Source organism: Nyctereutes procyonoides, unplaced genomic scaffold (genome assembly GCF_905146905.1).
Source record: "Nyctereutes procyonoides isolate TBG_1078 unplaced genomic scaffold, NYPRO_anot_genome, whole genome shotgun sequence".
In the NCBI taxonomy this organism is placed as follows: domain Eukaryota; kingdom Metazoa; phylum Chordata; class Mammalia; order Carnivora; family Canidae; genus Nyctereutes; species Nyctereutes procyonoides.
Window position 1 is genome coordinate 14745944 of NW_026575033.1, and position 18540 is coordinate 14764483.

At 32.4% G+C, this 18540-nt stretch overlaps 1 protein-coding gene across 2 annotated transcripts in view; it reads left to right on the forward strand.

The window, feature by feature from the left end:
- Positions 1-18540, forward strand: part of NBEA (neurobeachin) — a 672481-nt gene that overhangs the window by 130990 nt on the left and 522951 nt on the right. For both annotated transcript variants that reach the window (XM_055317362.1, XM_055317363.1), the window contains exon 11: positions 10615-10723. In XM_055317362.1, the coding sequence (XP_055173337.1) occupies positions 10615-10723 (109 nt within the window). The remainder of the gene's footprint in view (positions 1-10614; positions 10724-18540) is intronic.

Sequence of the window (18540 nt, forward strand, 5' to 3'; positions counted from 1 at the left end):
GTGAGCTTTAGCAGGTTCTGTCTTTTAAGTAACTCATTCTTTTCACTAGGTTATTAAATCTGTGAGCATAGAATTATTTCTAGTATTCCTTTTTATCCTTTAAATTCTATAGGATCTGTAGTTACATCTCTTCTTTCATTTCTGAAATTAGTATTTTGTGTCGTTTCTCTTTTTTCTTAGAATGGCTTAATGATATTTTATTGGTCTTTTCAATGAACTAGCTTTTTGTTGCATTGATTTCTAAGATGTGGTTTCTGGGTCTGAATGTGATCTAGCTTATATTTCCATGTGAGCTTGAGAGAAATGTGTATTCATCTGTTGTCAGATGAAGTCATGTATAGATATCAATTATCTCCAGTTATTTGTTGGTGTTGTTGAGTTCAGCTATGTCCTAACTTATTTTCTGTCTGCTGTATTTGTCTATTTCTGAGATAGGGGTGTTGAAGTCTTCAAATGTGACAGTAGATTCATCTGTTTTTTCCTTGAAGTTTTAACAGTATTTGCCTCACATAGTTTGCTCTTTTTAGGCACATACACTCTACAAAATGTTACGTCTTCCTGCAAAATTGACTCCTTTATCATTATATAATGCCCTTCTTAATATCTGATAACTTTGCTTTGAAGACTACCCTGTGTGAAATTAATGTAGGTACTTTTACTTTTTTTGATTATTGTTAGCATGGTATATATTTTTTGTAGTTACTTTTAATCTGTACGTCTTTATATTTAAACTGGGTTTCTTATAGACAACATATAGGTGGGTTATATTTTCATTTCATTCTGACAGTTTCTGTCTTGAATTGGTGCATTTAGACATTGTCATTCAAATTGATTATTTATATAGTTGGATTAATATCTACCATATTTGTTACTATTTTGTATTTGTTGTCTTGTTCTTTGTTCCTATTTTTGTCTTCTACTTTTTCTGCCTTTTTTAGTTTAAGCATTTTATATAATTTCACTTTCTCTCCTTTCTTAGTGTATCAGTTATACTTGTTTTAACCTTTTTAATGGTTGCCATAGAATTTGCTACTAAAGTCTACTGTCAGCAGCATACTACTTCATGTGTAGTGTGTGTACTTCATAACAACAAAATAATCATTCCTTCTTCTTGTCCCTAGTATTTTTGCTGTCATTAATTTCATATGTAAGTATACGTAAGCATGTATATATGCAAAAATGAATAAGCATTCATTATGTATATAATGAATACAGTGCTGTTATTATTTTGAACAAACTGTTGTGTATTAGATCAATTTAAAATAGAAAAAAATTTATTTTACCCTCACTATTCTTTCTTTCGTGCTCTTGCTTTCTTTATGTAGATCAAAGTTTCTTTTAAAAATTTTTTTATTAAAAAAAATAAAATTTTTTTTATTTATTCATGAGAGACACAAGAGAGAGGCAGAGACACAGGCAGAGGGAGAAGCAGGCTTCAAGCAGTAGGGAGCCAATGTGGGTCTTGATCCTGGGACTCCGGGATCATTCCCGGAGTCAAAGGCAGATGCTCAACCACTTAGCCACCCAGGTGTCCCTAGATCAACGTTTCTAACCTATATTTTTTCCTTCTCTCTAAAGAATTTTTGTTAAGAATTTTTTTTTTCAAGCCAGTCTACCAGCAGCAAATTTCCTCAATTGTTGTCTAAGAATATCTTTATTTCTCCTTCACTTTTAAAGGATAATTTTTCAGGGTAGAGACCTTGAAGTTGGGATTTTTCTTTTCTCACCACTTAAAAATTTTCCCTCCATTCTCTTCTTGGTTGCATAGTTTCTGAGGAAAATCAGATGTAATTCTTATTTCCACTATGATACTGTATTTTTTCCCTTTGGCTTCTTCTAGAAATTTTTTGTTATGTTTGATTTTCTGTAATTTGAAAATGATATACCTAGGTAGTTTATTTTGGCATTTATCTTGATTGGTGTTCTCTGAGCTTTCTGAATCTATGGTTTGGTTTCTGACAAAAATTTGAGGGAGATTCTTAATCATTGTGTTTTTTGTTTTATTTATTTATTTATTTATTTATAAATAAATTTATTTAACATTTCTTCTATTCCTTTCTTTCCTTTCTAGCTTCTCCTTCTGGTATTCCTATTATTTTGTAGTTGTCCCAGTCCTTGGTATTCTTTTTTTTTTTTTTTCTTTCAGTTTTTGTTCTCTTTGGTTTTGGGTTTTTGAGGATTCTGCTGATATATATTCTGGTTTATAGATTCTTTCCTCAGCCATATTTAGTCTATTAGTACTCCCATCAAACACGGCCTTCATTTCTTTTACTGTATTTTTTACTGCTAGCATTTCTCTTTGTTTCTTTCTTAGGAATTCCATCTCTCTGCTTTTACATTGTCCATTTGTTCTTTTATGGTGTCTCTTTTATCCATTAGAGCCTTTAGCATAGGGCTCAGCATAATATTTTTCTTGATAGCCAGACACTATGTACTTGGTAAAAGGAATTGCTATAAATAGGCCTGTAGTAATGTGGTGCTGAGGTGTCAGGGAGAAAAAGCATCCTTAACCCTGTGATTAGGTATTAGTCTTTTTTTTTATTTTTTTAAAATTTTTATTTATTTATGATAGTCACAGAGAGAGAGAGAGAGGCAGAGACACAGGCAGAGGAAGAAGCAGGCTCCATGCACCGGGAGCCTGACATGGGATTCGATCCCGGGGCTCCAGGATCGCGCCCTGGGCCAAAGGCAGGCGCCAAACCGCTGCACCACCCAGGGATCCCAGGTATTAGTCTTTTAATCAGCCTTGCCTTTAGACCCTGAACTTTACAAGTGTTTCTCAGGATTTTTTCAACCCCCTTTGGTGGGAGAAGATGACTGTAGTTGACTGTAGTTGGATATTTCCCTTCTCTAGGTCAGTTACGCTCTTATAATACCTCAGCAGGTTAGGATTGGTAAACTAGTTTCTTCTGAAGGCAGGTCTTGTTAACAGATTGCTCTGGTATATTTCAAGTTCATTTTTCTTTTCCCTTGCAAGTCTGAGAGGATTTTTCCAATATTTATTATGAAAACCTGGTTAATCACCTGGAAATAAATCACACTATAAATATAGGGACCTATAACTGGAGGGGTTGAAAGCGTGTCTCCATTACAGTTCAATTTTCCCTACCTGGTCACTGCCACAGTGATTTCCACTTGTGTGTCTCTGCTCTGATGACCCATGATTCCCTAGAGTTTGCTTTGTATCTCCCCATTCTTGGGGGCATCAGTTTGCCCTGTTCTTCTCTCCTCTCTTTGGATCCTAGAAGAATTCTTGGTTTATTAGTCCTTTCAGTTTTTTTACTTGATAAAAATGATGGACTCATGGATTTCAGGATTTTTGCTTTTAGTACCAGAAGCCTATATATTGGTTTGTTTTCTCTCTCTCTTACTGCTGATTTGCCCTGGATTTGAGCAGCATTATAGGTGTTCAGCACAGTGAGGAAACTGGAGCACTAGCATTTTGATAGAAATGAAAAGAAGAGCCCCACAATCAGAAATTATTAGAGAAATCATGCGAAGGAAAGAACTTGGGAAGTAGCTCAATAACATAATGTATGAATTCAACTCTGAGCTGTACCTTTGTGGTTCTGATCCAATCAAAGGTCTAACTATTGCAGTAAGGCAAGATAGAGAATCAAAAGTCATTCAGGTTGTAAAGGAAAAAATAGAGCTATTCCTTTTACAGATGACATGATTGTCTACGTAAAAATTCTTAAGAATTAACACACACAAAATTCTAGTAAGTTCAGGAAATCTGCAAGAGACAAGTTTCTTATGCAAAAGTAAACTTTATTTTTGTGCATTAACAAAGTATAGTAGGAAACCAAATGAAAAATACCTTTAACAGAAGCTCCAGAAATTTAAATGTTTAAAATATAAATGTCCAAAACATGTAAGGACCTGTGTGCTGAAATATGCAATTGCTGATGAAAGAAATGAAAGTATTAAATAAATGATGAGGTATATTGTGTTCATGTATAGGAAGGCTCAACACAGTAAAGATTTCATTGAATTGATCTGTAGATTTAACCCAATACCAATTAAATCCTGGTTAGATTTGTTTGTTGATATACGCAAAGTAATTCTAAAATTTAAATGGAAAGATAAAGTAACGAGGATAGCTAAAATGCCTTTGAAGAAGAATAAAGTTGAAGGAATCTTACTTGCCTGGGCTTTAAAACTTACTATAAAGCTCTAATAATGAATACAGTATGTGATATCAGCAAGATGATAGACACACATGTCTCTGCAACGGAGTCTAGAAATAGTCCTACACATATATGGACAATTGATTTGTGGCAAAGTTGCAAAATCAGTCTAAGGAAGGAAGGATAATTGTATGCCAAAAAAATGGCTCTTGACCTAAACCTCCCACCTTGAAAAAATTAACTCAAAATTAACTCTAAATGTAAAATATAAAACTATAGACCTTTTAGAAGAAAACATGTAGGAGAGAATCATTGTGATTTACACTAGGCAAAGTCATTTTAGACCTGACAATCAAATCATGTACATAGAAGACCAAAATTGATAAATTTGACTTTGACTTCACCAAAGTTAAATTTTTTTAGTTTGTAAAAGATGTTACTGCCTAAGGAAAGATGGTAGAAAATCTATTTGGCAAAGGTTATATCAAGAATATATAAAGAAATCCCTTAAACTTAAATAGTAAAAAAACATAAAATCCAATTAAAAAAAATGGGCAAACTTGAGCAGACACTTCATCAAAGAGGATATAAGGATGTCAAAATAGCACATGAAAAGATGTTTAGCATTATTAATCAATAGGATAATATCTATTAAAACTAGTGTAAGATACAACTACACACTTTGTAGAATGGCCAAAATAAAAAATACTCATGGTGCCAAGTGCTGGGGAGGATGAGAAACAACTGTAATATATTAGTGATGGAATTGCCAAGTGGTACAGCCACTGTGGCAGTTTGGCAGGTTTTATTACAAAGTTAAACATACACACTTACCTTATAATTCAGCTCTCTACTCATTCATACTCTCTCTACTCTCAGTTTGTATTTATGAGAAATGAATGAAAACCGTGTTCACACAGAAGCCTTTATATGAATGTTTATAGCAGTCCTATTAGTAATTGTTAACTAGATACAAATCAAATGTACACAGACTGTGGTAATCCATTTATAAAATGGAATACTATTCAGCAATTAGAGGAATAAACTCCTGACATGTGCAGCTACTTGGATGTGTCTCAAAGGCAATATTTTGAGCTCAGAAAGACAAACTCAGAGGGTTCCATACTATATGATTCGATTTGTATGACATTCTTGAAATGTCAAATCTGTATTGAAAAATAAGATATGAGAAGTTATTCAAGATTATGGGATTTGGAAGTATGTGATTTAAAAAGCTCGAAAGGGATAGGATAAATGATGATTTTCTTGGTGTGATGGAACTGATGTGTATCTTGATTATGGTGGGGTTACACAAATCTACATATCTAACATTTTCAGAATTGTGCACACACACAAAATAAGAAATAAGAAAAGTCAATTTTATTGCCAGGTTATTTAAAAAATAATTAAAAATAGAAAATTTCTGTTAAGGCTGAGTACCAAATAACTACTTCAGCCTTCTGTATACAGCTGTTTTAATATTTGTTTTCTTTATTGGATAATTTCTTTTATTGGATAATTTCTTTATTGGATAATTTTACTTCCAGGGTATACTTTATAATCCTGCTTCTGTTAAATAGGCTGTGCTTGGCTGAAAATGCCATTGGGCCTCCCTTCTGTGGCATATTTTGATCATGAAAGGCATTGGAGGATGCTCATAGTTAAGGTCACACATGTGTCATTATAAACTCTCTATTTTAATTTTGAAATTTTGAACTTTTTAGGTGTTAAGTTATATCATTAAATTTCTAAAGTATTCATGTATCCATGGATTATACGTGGTTACTGTAGTGGTGCTGCCACTTGTAGGATGTCCACTAAATTTTCATAAAGGGACAAGAACAATAGAGCATTGTAAGTAGTCATTTTTCGATTGGGATTAAATTGTAAAGTAGTAGGCTCTGAGAGTTATTTCTTCTACATTAGAGTCTTTTTAGTAAATATCTATTGGCTATTTATAGAGTTATGAATGGAGCATATCAAAAGGCTGTTTTGTACTCAAACTATGTAAATACCAGGATATACTATATACTAACATATAACTGTGTCAGAAGTTTAGAATAAATTCCTTTAAAATTAAAAAAGTTATTTTTTTTCCTAATCAAGACAGATTTTGAGACATTTCAATCACAAGTTTATAAACTTAGATTTTTTTTTGGTTATATTTTGTCAGAGATAAAATAGGCTGATAAAACATAAAATCTGTTACCAGAGGAAGGTAAAAATGTGTAACAGCCTGATTAACTTTAAAATAGGACCTTTAAAGAATACTTTTAAATAGCCATGAGAGTGGTAGTAAAATCAGTTTATAAGACTAAGCCGGTCTCCTTATCAGGCTGCAAGAAAAGGTAGACATTACTGAGAGATATCATGGCTAAGGGCAGGCTTAGTGATTTCATGTGCTACCAGTGTATTCCATGTGTCCTTACATTTTACTGTGCTGCATCTCACTGTTTTCCTTATTTGACTCTGCAGATAAATGTATTTTACTTATTTCGGCATGTATTTCCACTTGATGTCTGAACTGATGAATGTGACAGTTTGTGTATCAAGTTCATTGTGTATTAGGCAGGTAGACAGTGTTCTTTTAGAGTGAATCCTCAGAAATACATTGTCTAAAAGTAACCATTAAATGTACCTGGAATTAGAAACTTTGGTTTAGACCTTTCTAATTTTGAACTGTGAAGGAACTTAACTCTTCTAACTTCTGTGAGATTTTTTTTTTTGCATGTGTATCACTAGAAATTAATTTTGTTGAATGAGAAATTACCTTGGGTATGAGACTTGAGTTGATTTCTTTTACAGTTTTGTTCCTGCTTGATCACTCTTCATCTCAGAAAAGTTTTCTAGTCAAAGAAATAGCATAGAAACAATGGTATTAGATATTTTATATAATTTTAATCGTCCTTTGCAAGATTTCAATGTATTTCCGTACCAAATTAGGCTATATAAAAGAAGAAACCTTATGAAAAAGTCAAAAGATTTTCTCCCTTTCCTGGTACCTTAATTTTAATGAAACTTAATCTCCTTTTGAATTTATTCTGGCAATTTATTCTGGCAATTGTCTGTAGTGTTTCTTAAGATATTAAAAATATCCTTTTAAGAGGGGAGGGAGTGTTGGATCTTGGGCAGTCTTTAATTTTGTAACTTATGAATGCCATTCTTCTCAATATACTTAAGCAGTTCATCTAGCTGAGATACATGGCTTGTTTCAGTACAAAGCAGATTGAAAAGCCAGTTTCTGAATCCTAGGAACTGTCTTGAACTGAACTTTGGTTATGTATTCAATTTAATCATTTCAGTTATACATTAGGTCTGTCTTTTGATATATGTTTAAATAATCAAATACCTCAAAAATAAAACTTTTAGGATCACATGGCATGAGTTATTTACATTAGTTATTTAAAAAAAATAAATAATGGACAATTTCAAATGAATAAAATTATATTAAAATCAAGTCAAAATTTATATAGAAATTTTAATGGAACCTAAATATAGTACATATTTTATATTAGAAATAGAAATTAGTCATGTTCATATATAGTTATTATATATTCTCAGGTGATTGTGGGCCAAGATTATGTGGTATTCCTTAATAATATGGACGAGAAAGTTCTAGAGAGATAATAAGTATGCTGAGTCATTAGAGATATTATTATACTATTCATTTTTTTCCTAAGGTCTAGCCCTTTATGAGTATGTTCTTAAATATTACTTTCTAATTTAATAGAAGCTTATTAAGAACTGGAAGATGGTAATTATTTTTAAGATTAACCTTATAGATTGTTAGTGTCATTTTCCTTAAAAGGAGACAGGATTATTAAACACTCCTAACTATTCCTGAAGTAGAATTGCTACATATAGAACATGATATGTTATAGTACTGTCTATTGAAAAGTTTAGCAATTTTACTTTATGAGTGAAGTCAGTATACTTTTTGTCTATCAAGTAAAATATTCCTATGAAAATCTGTTTCTAGCTATACTTTTCAAGAGAATCTTCTATGTTGTATATACTAGTTTTGGCCAACACAGATATTGGTTTTTGGTTATCCTATGTACATAGATCCTCTACAGATGAACTGTTGTGTCTAGACAGGAAGTGGTAATGTAGGAGATATAGGAATGGGCTGAAGTATCCTTTATATTTGCCTTTGTATCTAGGGGAGTTGGAAATAGGCAAGAATGGAGAGAAATTTTGTATGGCAGTACACAGAATTTTGCAAGTTTATTGTGAGCCCTGCAGCAATCCGATGCATTTTAGTTACTGGTAAGTTTGTTAAATTATGTTTGAAAATGTACCTCTTCGAAGATGGCCATCTATTTACTCTTACTCCACCATGTCAATTATACCTATTTTAAAGATTTTTTTGAAAAGATATGGTATTGCTATTGCATTCAGTTTTAGGAATAATTTAAAATACTTTTGTTAGTGAATGCATTTGACTTTTCAATTGTTGTCATAGTTAAAACTGAAGTGAAATTAACTTTATGTGGGTAGCATAGTCATGTGTTAAGATTTTGGAATAAAATTCATATTTTTGATTTTGTAATGGAACTACAATGTGATTAGAAGTCTGGGTAATTACTTAGATGTTTGAGAAAGAGTAGCCCTTCTGACATAAAAGAGTAAGCATATCCATGGCATCCTTGTAATTTTATATAGTTCTACATAGGAGGGTGATTTATTTTAAGTTTTTTTTTTTTTTTTTTTTTGCATTTTTTTTCATGGACCATGGGGACCATAGGCATTTCCAGTCTTTTCTTTTTAGCAGTGTTGATGTTTAGGAATTTAGTCCTCTTTCCCCGTAGTCACTAATTCAGATGTAGGTAAGAATTCCATGAAAAGATTAGGACATTGTGTAATCTCTATGCAGTAGATTCTTTATTCTTCTCAAACATTTAGGGAGAAGTATTTTGTGTAGTAGTACCTATGCAATTATTTGTGAAGTGGCTTTTACTGTTGACACAATTCATTAAAAATGGACTAGATTGTCTAATAGCTGTTCTTCTATACAGAAATATTTTTAAAAATCCCAAAGGATTCTTTGGTAGTTGTGTTTAATTTGTAAATATCTAACTTTAGGACAAAGTAAAAGAACATTGTTGACTTGTAATACTAGTTTACTTTTTTGTGTGGTTTAAAGAAATAGGGCCAATTAATGTAACTGAATTTTAATTTCCTGTAATGAAGTACTTTATTTCCAGAAATACTATATTTTTTCTACCTGATGTCATGTAACCCATTAAACTATCAATTTTTATAATAATAATAATTTTGCTATTGATTCTTTTAATGAGAATATTTCTGATTTGAACTAGAATAGCCACATTATCAGAAAAATGTGTTGTCAATTCTATTGAAACCAGAAAATTTAGAATAACTTGAGAGAATAGAATCACTTTTGGACCTTAGTGATTTTCAAGTTTTCCTCATTAACGAATTTTCTTAATTCCTTGAAGAAACGAGTGCTTATGAATTTAAAATATATTTGGAAAATTGTGGTTTTATACTTTCTTATGAATATAAATAGGCAATTTAGAGTACAATATAAGGCACAGTAAATAGATATTTTAATTGCTGATGAAGTTTGGCTTGTTTATTGTAATAAACTACAGTAAGCATATACAGTGAAGGAATATATATTTTCTTAATTAGAAATGCCATCATGTATTAATGCTGTTAGTTGAAAATTGTTCAATGTAACTTTGTGAAGTAGTATATTATCAAAACTTAATCCAATGCAGTCATTTATTTTTCTTTTGTTTCTTCATTCAACAAACATTATCAAGTGCTTTATCTTTGTCTGGCACTTATCTTTGTGTGCTTTTATGTGTTTGTGTATACATTGTGTAATTAATTGCCACTTCCATTTCAATATTATACAGATCATTTGTTTTTCTGCTCTCATGAGCTTTCCTGAGTGAATATATGGACACAAATAACATGTTGTATATTTCTCTGGATATTTTCTAAAAAATAGAAAGTCTTTTTAAAAAATAGGTATAAATAAAAAGTTTATTTCAAAAACAGGTGTGTTCTTCCAAAGCAATGTTGCATATGTATTTAAATTTTCTAAGATAGTATGTTCTTCAAAAGAATGTTATGGTAAAAGTCTTTATGGAAATACTGTGGAGAATTGATGTATTTGTAGATGTGTTTCTTATGTTATATTTACTTAAAACAGGTAATGTACATATGTGTAGGTGAACTCCAGTGTTTGGCTTTGGGATATAAAAAAAAGCTATGCATTTATGTTTGATTTTTGATATTTAATTCTAAAGAGATGAGACTAGTTTTCTCATGCTTGTGAGAAAATATAGTCATGTACAATATAAAATATAGTAATCATTGTCAGCAAAGTAGAGATTAGTTTTGAATTTGGTTTTTATCTTTTGGCATAATAAAATTCTGAAACGGAACACTATGTTTATAATCAACATTTGATGATTACATAATGAAATTGTCTGTACTTTACATGCAGTGCTACTCTTTTGGCATTCCTGGTTGAACTACTTAAAAGTTCAGTAGCCATGCAAGAACAGATGCTGGGTGGAAAAGGCTTTTTAGTCATTGGCTACTTACTTGAAAAGGTAAGTGATATGTATTGATGGTTTTATTGTGTAGTATTCATAGCTGAACAACTCGACAACCCCTAATTATATTTTTTCTATAGTTTTTCTTTTCATAGACTGTTCATTATAGTAGGCTAATCCACACATATTTACTTTAATATATTGCTTTTAGATTTAAGCGTAAACATTGAAATAAATTGAGTGCAGGGAAATCTGTGTATTTAGGAATTTTGAGTAAGATAGAAAATAAAGAAACTTTTTTCCTCTACACTTAAAAGTATTTCCCCTTAATACTTTTTTCTTATTGTTTCTTCACTATCTTTAGATTCAAGCTAAGTTTTTTAGAACCTTTGCCAATTTTATTTTAAGTGGATTTTTATTTTTGATTAATTTTCCAATTTTAAGGTAAAAATATCTTTATTTTGTAATAAGCAAAACAATTTGTGATTTGTCTCTGCTTTTAATATATTGGAATATTTAAGGTAGCTTTTCTCAAATCCCTACGTAATATAAATAATAGAAATTAGATGGGTTTAATTTTCCCATCTGTGTCATTTGTCTCTTGTTTGTTTTTTTTTTTTTTTTTTACCTTCTTTGCTTTAGTCATAGCTGTACAATTCTGGTAATCATGGATTTCTGATTATGATCTCAAAGAATTTGGTTGTATCATATGATTTCTTTTAAAAATTAAAAGGGGAAGTCATGAGTACAAATACTGGCTTTTTTTCTTTCCTAAGGAACTATCTGTTACCCTCATTAGCTCTCTCAAGCCTATTCTTTAATCACTTAACTCTAACATTCAGCTGCTCTGAAAATAGAACTCTATGAGAAATAATAGAGGTGAGTCCATGAATAAGAGGAATAAACTTATTTTTCCCTTTCGAAATAATTTTGAGGGGACTCTTAGGAACAGTTTTTTCAACTCAGATTGTTCACCTCTGAAATCCTTGTATCTTATCTTTGCTTTGAAACAAGGATTCTTCTTTTTTGAAGGATTGGTGATTGAGGACTGGTAGGTTATTACATAGATTGATCATTGGCAGCATTTCTGTATTGAAATAATTTTTTCAGTAACAAGATTATCATTCATGTGTTTAGTTTCATGGAAAACTTTTTATGTCTAGAGTACTTAAGAATCGTTTAGAAGATTTATGTGAAATTACATTTTACATGAATTAGATATTATGAAATGCTTTGTGTTATTACTATGTATGATAAGATCACTAACAAGAACTACCCCTTGAATATACTTTTCATCTATTTGCTGAGATTTGATCAGCATAATTCTAAAGTGAGCATTCTTTTACACTTAAAGCTTAGTAGTAATAATAAGAAATTCAGTGAGAGATTCCTGGCTGGCTCAGTCAGTAGAACATGTGACTCTTGATCTCAGGGTTCCACATGTGAGCCAAAAGTTGGACAGAGATACTACTTAAAAATAAAACCTTAAAATTTTTTTTAAAGAATTAGAAATTCATTGAAAAGATTGTAAGTCGGGATCCCTGGGTGGCGCAGCGGTTTGGCGCATGCCTTTGGCCCAGGGTGTGATCCTGGAGACCCGGGATCGAATCCCACGTCAGGCTCCTGGTGCATGGAGCCTGCTTCTCCCTCTGCCTGTGTCTCTGCCTCTCTCTCTCTCTCTGTATGACTATCATAAATAAATAAATAAATAAATTTTTTTTTAAAAAAAGAAAAGATTGTAAGTCAAGTAAAAAGACATACTCAGTTTTTCCTTTCCCTCAGAATTAATATCCTTAAAATTCTATTGTCACCTTAGGCATAAAATATTATCTCATTTTGGCTTTCATTTGCATTTTTGGAAAATTTGAATAACATTGGATATACATATGTATTCATAGCACATCCACACTTTCTCTTTTGTATGGAGTAATTATCCATGTCCTTTGCCAGTTTGCCCGATTTCCTTTCAAGACCCCTACTCCTAGGCAATCTATAATCTACTTTTGACTCTGATTTTGTGTATTCTAGATATTTCATATAAGTGAGATCATATAATATTTGTTTTTTTTTGTATCTTGTTTCACGTACCATAATGTTTACAAGATTTCATCTATGCTATAGCATCTATCAGTACTTTATTCCTTTTCATGGCTGGATAGTATTCTCTTGTATGCATATAATACATTTTGTTTATCTATTCAAATATCAGACATTTTTGTTTTTTCCATCTTGCATGGTATGAATAATGCTGCTATGAATGTTCTTGGACAAGTTTTTGTGTGGATATATATTTTTATTTCTATTCTGTAGATACCTATCTATGAACTCATTTGCTGGGTCCTATCATAGCTCAGTGTTTAACCACTTAAAAAACTACAGATTGCTTTCCAAATTGGCTCCTTCATTTTACATTATCATCAGCAGTATATGTGGTTTCTAGTTTTTTCACATCCTTGGCAACATTTGTTGTCTGTTTTATTCTAGCTATCCTAATAGATGTGGCATATCATTTTTTGTTTACAATTCTGTGATGTCTAATCATGTTGAGTATCTTTTTATGTGCTTATTGGCTATTTATGTATTTTCTTTGAAGGAATATCGATTTAGAACTTTTTCCCATTAAAAAATTGTGACATTTTTCTTTCTATTATTGAATTGTAGCAATTTTTTATTCTGCATACTAATTTTCATTAGATATATGATTTGCAAAGTTAGTCTTACATTCCGTAGATCCCATTATATTTTAATTTGCATTTCCCTGATGACAGATTGAGTTGAACATTTTCATACATTAATTGTATTTTAGTAGTTATCCTCTTTTAGTTAATACCTATTCAAACTGTTTGCCCTTTTCCATTTGAATCGTTTTGTCATTCTTTTATTGATTTGTGAAAAATCTTTCTTAATCCTGGATATAAGACCTTTGTTGGGTATGTATCATAATATTACTTCCCCTGTGACCTGCTTTTTCATTCTCTTAATGATCTTTTTGATGAGTGGAAGTCCTTTATTTTAATATGGGTCACTATTTCATTTTCTTTTATGATTATCCCATTTGGTTGTTTTTTTTTAAGATTTTTAAAATTTATTTATTCATGAGAGACAGAGAGAGACAGACAGAGAGAGAGGCAGAGACACAAGCAGAGGGAGAAGCAGGCTTCATTCAGGGAGCCTGATGTGGGACTCCATCATGGGACTCCAGGATCATGCTCTGGGCCGAAGGCAGGCGCTAAACCACTGAGCCACCCAGGAATCCCCGATTATCCCATTTTGGATCTTAATGTATTCCAAAGCCATGAGACTGATTTATGTTTTCTTCTCAAAATTTTGTTTTACTTTTCACATTTAGACTTATAATCCATCTGGAATTGAGTTTTGTGTATGGCATGAAGTATAAGGGTCAAAGTTCTTTTCTCCCCCCCAAATATGTAGATAGCTGGCCTAGTACTGTTTATTGAAGTTGACTTTTCACTGCATTGCAATTTAATTTTTGCCTAAATGCGATAACCATATATGAAGGGATCATTTCCAGAATTTGTCTATTGTAGGTTTTTCTCTTTGAAGCAATACATCACTATCTTAATTTGTATGCATTTTTAGTATATTTTGATATGTCATCTAGGTTTATTGTTCTTCAAGATTGCTTTGGCTATCCTTGAGTTTTTGCATTAGTATATCTATCAGCTTGTCAATTTCCACCAGAAAATGCAAGGATTTTCATTGTGTTATATTGATATCTTTATATTGAACCCTCCAATTAATGCATTTAGTGTATCCCTCTATTTAGGTCTCTTTGGTAATTTTCTACGTAGAAAACTTTCTTTTGCTAGATTTATTTCTAGATACTTGAGGTTTTTCAAATGTTAGTTTTTTACATCGAAATATAATTGGCATATATATTGACCTTTTATGTACCAGCATTGCTATTCTTCTGTTATTTCTAGTAGTTTGTTAATTTTTCAGATACATTTCTTTGTAGAAAATCTCATCATCTAAGAAATGCAATTTAATTTTTTCCTTTCCAGTATTTATTTTTTATGTCTTTACCCCTTGATATTGCACTAAGACTTCCAGAATGGTGCTGAACAAAAGTTGTAATAGTGAGCATCCCTATCTTATTACAGATCTCATGTGCAAAGCTTTCAATAATTAGCCACTGTGTATGGTATATGCTGTAGATTACTTTCAGTAGATTTTTTTTAACGATTTTATTTATTTATGAGAGACACAGAAAAAGAGGCAGAGACACAGCCACAGGGAGAAACAGGTTCCATGCAAAGAGCCCGATGGGGACTTGAACCCGGGAATCCGGGATCATGCCCTGAGCCAAAGGCAGACAGATAGATGCCCAACCACTGAACCACCCAGGCATCCCACTTTCATTAGATTTTTAAATCATATTAAAAAAAACTGTCTACTATAAGTTTGCTTAGAGTTTTCTTTATCATAAACAGGTGCTGAATTTGATCAAATGCTTTTTTGCATTATTTGTGATAATTACGAGTTTCTTCAGTTTTTTCTTAGTGAACTACATTAATTGATTTTCATATATTAAACCATCCTCATATTCCTGGAATCCTATTTAGTTTTAGATCCGTTCCTATTACAGTCAGTCTTTTTTCCTTAAAATGGCTCATGCCAATGTCACCAGTAGTCTTAATATTCTTACATCTTAAGGTTCTCAGTTTTCATCTTATTTGACCTATTAACATTTCAGTTCTCAAAGTCCTTCCTTGTTGAAATGCTTTCTTCAGTTGTATTTTTGTGACAGTATTATTTTTTTTAAATTTTTTAAATTTATTTATGATAGTCACAGAGAGAGAGAGAGAGAGGCAGAGACATAGGCAGAGGGAGAAACAACCTCCATGCACCAGGAGCCTGACGTGGGATTCGATTCTGGGTCTCCAGGATCACGCCCTGGGCCAAAGGCAGACGCTAAACCGCTGCGCCACCCAGGGATCCCCATGTGACAGCATTCTTTCTTTGTTTTTTTTTCTCACCTCCTTGGTCTCCTGTTTTATTCTCTCCTACCAGTGTCTCCTCCTCTTTCTAAATTTTAAAGACTAATTTTCCTCTTAAATCTTTCATCCCTCAATTTTCTCTTAGAGATAACTATTGGTTATCCACAATCTGTTTCCCACTTGGAGTCACACTAGTCTTCCTAAAATGTATCAGACCTTACTGCTACATCATTTGCAGAGTAAATTCACAATTCTCTTACCTCTGATTTCATCTCTTTATCATCCTCCTTCTTAATTTCTCTCTTGGAGCTACACTGCCCATGTAAAGGCCTCTTTGCCTTTTTCCTAAAACTAAAGTGGCAAGTATGAATCCATCTGAGGACTTTTGCATTTTATCGCTCTTTTTGTAGGTATCCATATGGATTGAAATTCTACACTTCACTTAGGATTTCACTTGTGATACCTTATCAGAGAAGACTTTACGTATCACTCTAAATAGAAAAGTACCCCTTCTATAACCATCACTATCTCCAATCTACCAATTTTTTACAGCATGATTTTGACTTTTTTTTTTACTTTATTTTCTGCCTCTTTTCACTAGAATATAAGCTTCAGCTTCATGAAAGCAGGGACAGTATATTATTTGTTCTCACTTTATTGCTGTATCTTCAGCACCTAAAAAAGAATGCCCACCTCAATAAATATTTGTTGGATTTAATTGAATTAGTGAAAGCATTTGCATGCTTGTTTTTCACCTTCTCAGATGAATTTTATACTGTTTTATTTTTGAATGTCAGTTGCTGGGTAAACAGGATAGATAATAAAGGGTCCATTTTTATTTTATCATCAACTAATAACAAGTTAATGGTTAAGTGTTACTTAACTTTATCTCCTTGTTTTAGAAGGTATAACTTAGTTATCAAGGAAGGTAGTCTAATAAGAGGCTTTCTTATATATTTTTTTAAGATTTATTTATTATTTGAGGGAGAGAGAGAGCATGAGCAGGGGATGGGAGAGGAGCAGAGAGAGAGGGAGAAGCAGATTCTCTCCTAAGCAGTAAGCCCAACATGGGGCTCAATCTCAGGATCCTGAGATCATGACCTGAGCCAAAGGCAATCACCCAACCAACTGAACCCCCGAGGCACCCCTAGTAAGAGGTTTCTTTATTCATCTCATTTAAACTATTTTATGAACAACTTTTGTGATCCTTTTTTTGTTTGTTTGTTTTATTTTGCCAAAATATGAGTTTGAAGGACTTGGAGGTTTTCTCGGGTGTTCAATATTTTTGGGTGTTGTTATTTTAAAAAATTGAGTCAAAGTGGTTCAAACATTTAGGAAATATGCTTGCTAATGTAACTGGAAGTCTAGTGACAGGTGGCTTATCAGTCATATTCTTGGCGGGAAACAGACATCATGCCCAAACCTGGTTATTGAAAAGAGTTTAATGCAAAGTTCTTTAAAGAGTTGTGAGCATTTTTAAGGGAAATCAGCAAAGTTTGCAGAGGTGAGAGAAGTGTTTATCATAACTCAAAAAGAAAGTTATTGTAGTTCTAGGAGAAGTTGTACCTGATAGAGTGTTATCTTTAGTAAAAAAAAAAAAATAGTCTGTTGGCCTGAAGGGGTGAAGCCAGGGCCTCCCCAACTTCGTTTTCTTCCTGTCCTTTAATTTCCTACTGGTGTCTCCACTAGTCAAACCCAGTGGGAAGCTAGTAGCCAAAGGAGCCTCCCAAGCTCAGAAATAGGATGGGGAAGGTTGGGGACTAGATCAGTGTGGCTGATAAAACATGTCCATAAAGTTGGGCTTTAGGGTTTGGTTGTCTGAGTCTCAATTATGTCATCAAGGACCCAGGGTTTTTCTGTATGCCTCCTCTGCCACATATTTCATGATTTTATTTGCTGCTATAGCTACTGTCTTTTCAGAAGAAGATTGCCAGGTCACCTTAGTGCATTAGACTTTCATATCCAGGTGGGGGCGTGGGCAGAAAAACTTCTTTCTCCCACTTTTGAAAAACATCCTTCCCTCCAATTTGATTGCTCCGGTTAAGTCTTGACCTACTTTGAATTATTTGTTGCCATGAATATTTTGATGAATCACTGTGTACCTGTCTCCCCCAAGCAACAGCAACAGTAGCAACACATAAGTGATTCATATTGGATTAGGCCATTTGTTGCTCAGTTTTGGTATCTTGGAAGGAGTGAAATGGATGTACCTCTACTAATTAAATTAATTTCCCATAATTTACTTAATAATATATTATGTTATCTATAGATATAGATATAGATATAGATAGAGTGGTTTCTGCAATAAAAAAGAACACTACTAGTGGTCTATTCCATTGTGGCCTGTTCTTAATGTGGGAAGACCTCTGTTTTTACTGAATGGCAACTTCTCCTTATAACATCAATTACTCGAGTTTGATTTAGTTACTTCTGGAGTGGACATTAAAATATAATTGTTTTTTCCTAGCTTCTGAAATTCTGTTTCCAAATATGTTCCATCACAATTCATATAGCACTCATCGTACAAATTATATCTTATATAGTCATTACATAAAAGTAATGTCATAAAGTTTAAATTTCAGAGCATGCATTTTATAGATTTCTAACAATCAATTACAGAGAACACTTTTTAAAATAGCTTTACTGGAGAAATTAAAGCAAATATCAAAATAAGGATTTTAAAGCAGTCATTCAAACTAAACACCCTAAAACAGAGTTGGCTATCTTCTTTTCTCTTAATCTGTGATTTGTCTTATCTGTTCTCTTCTTACTCTGTTCTTGAATTTGCCATAAATTCAATTCAACATCTGCTAAGGAATTATGGCAGGACCAGAGAGAAAAAAAGATGAATAAGATAGTATCTTCTTTATATTGAAAGAAAGATATGTGAATAATTAACAGTAATGCAAAGCA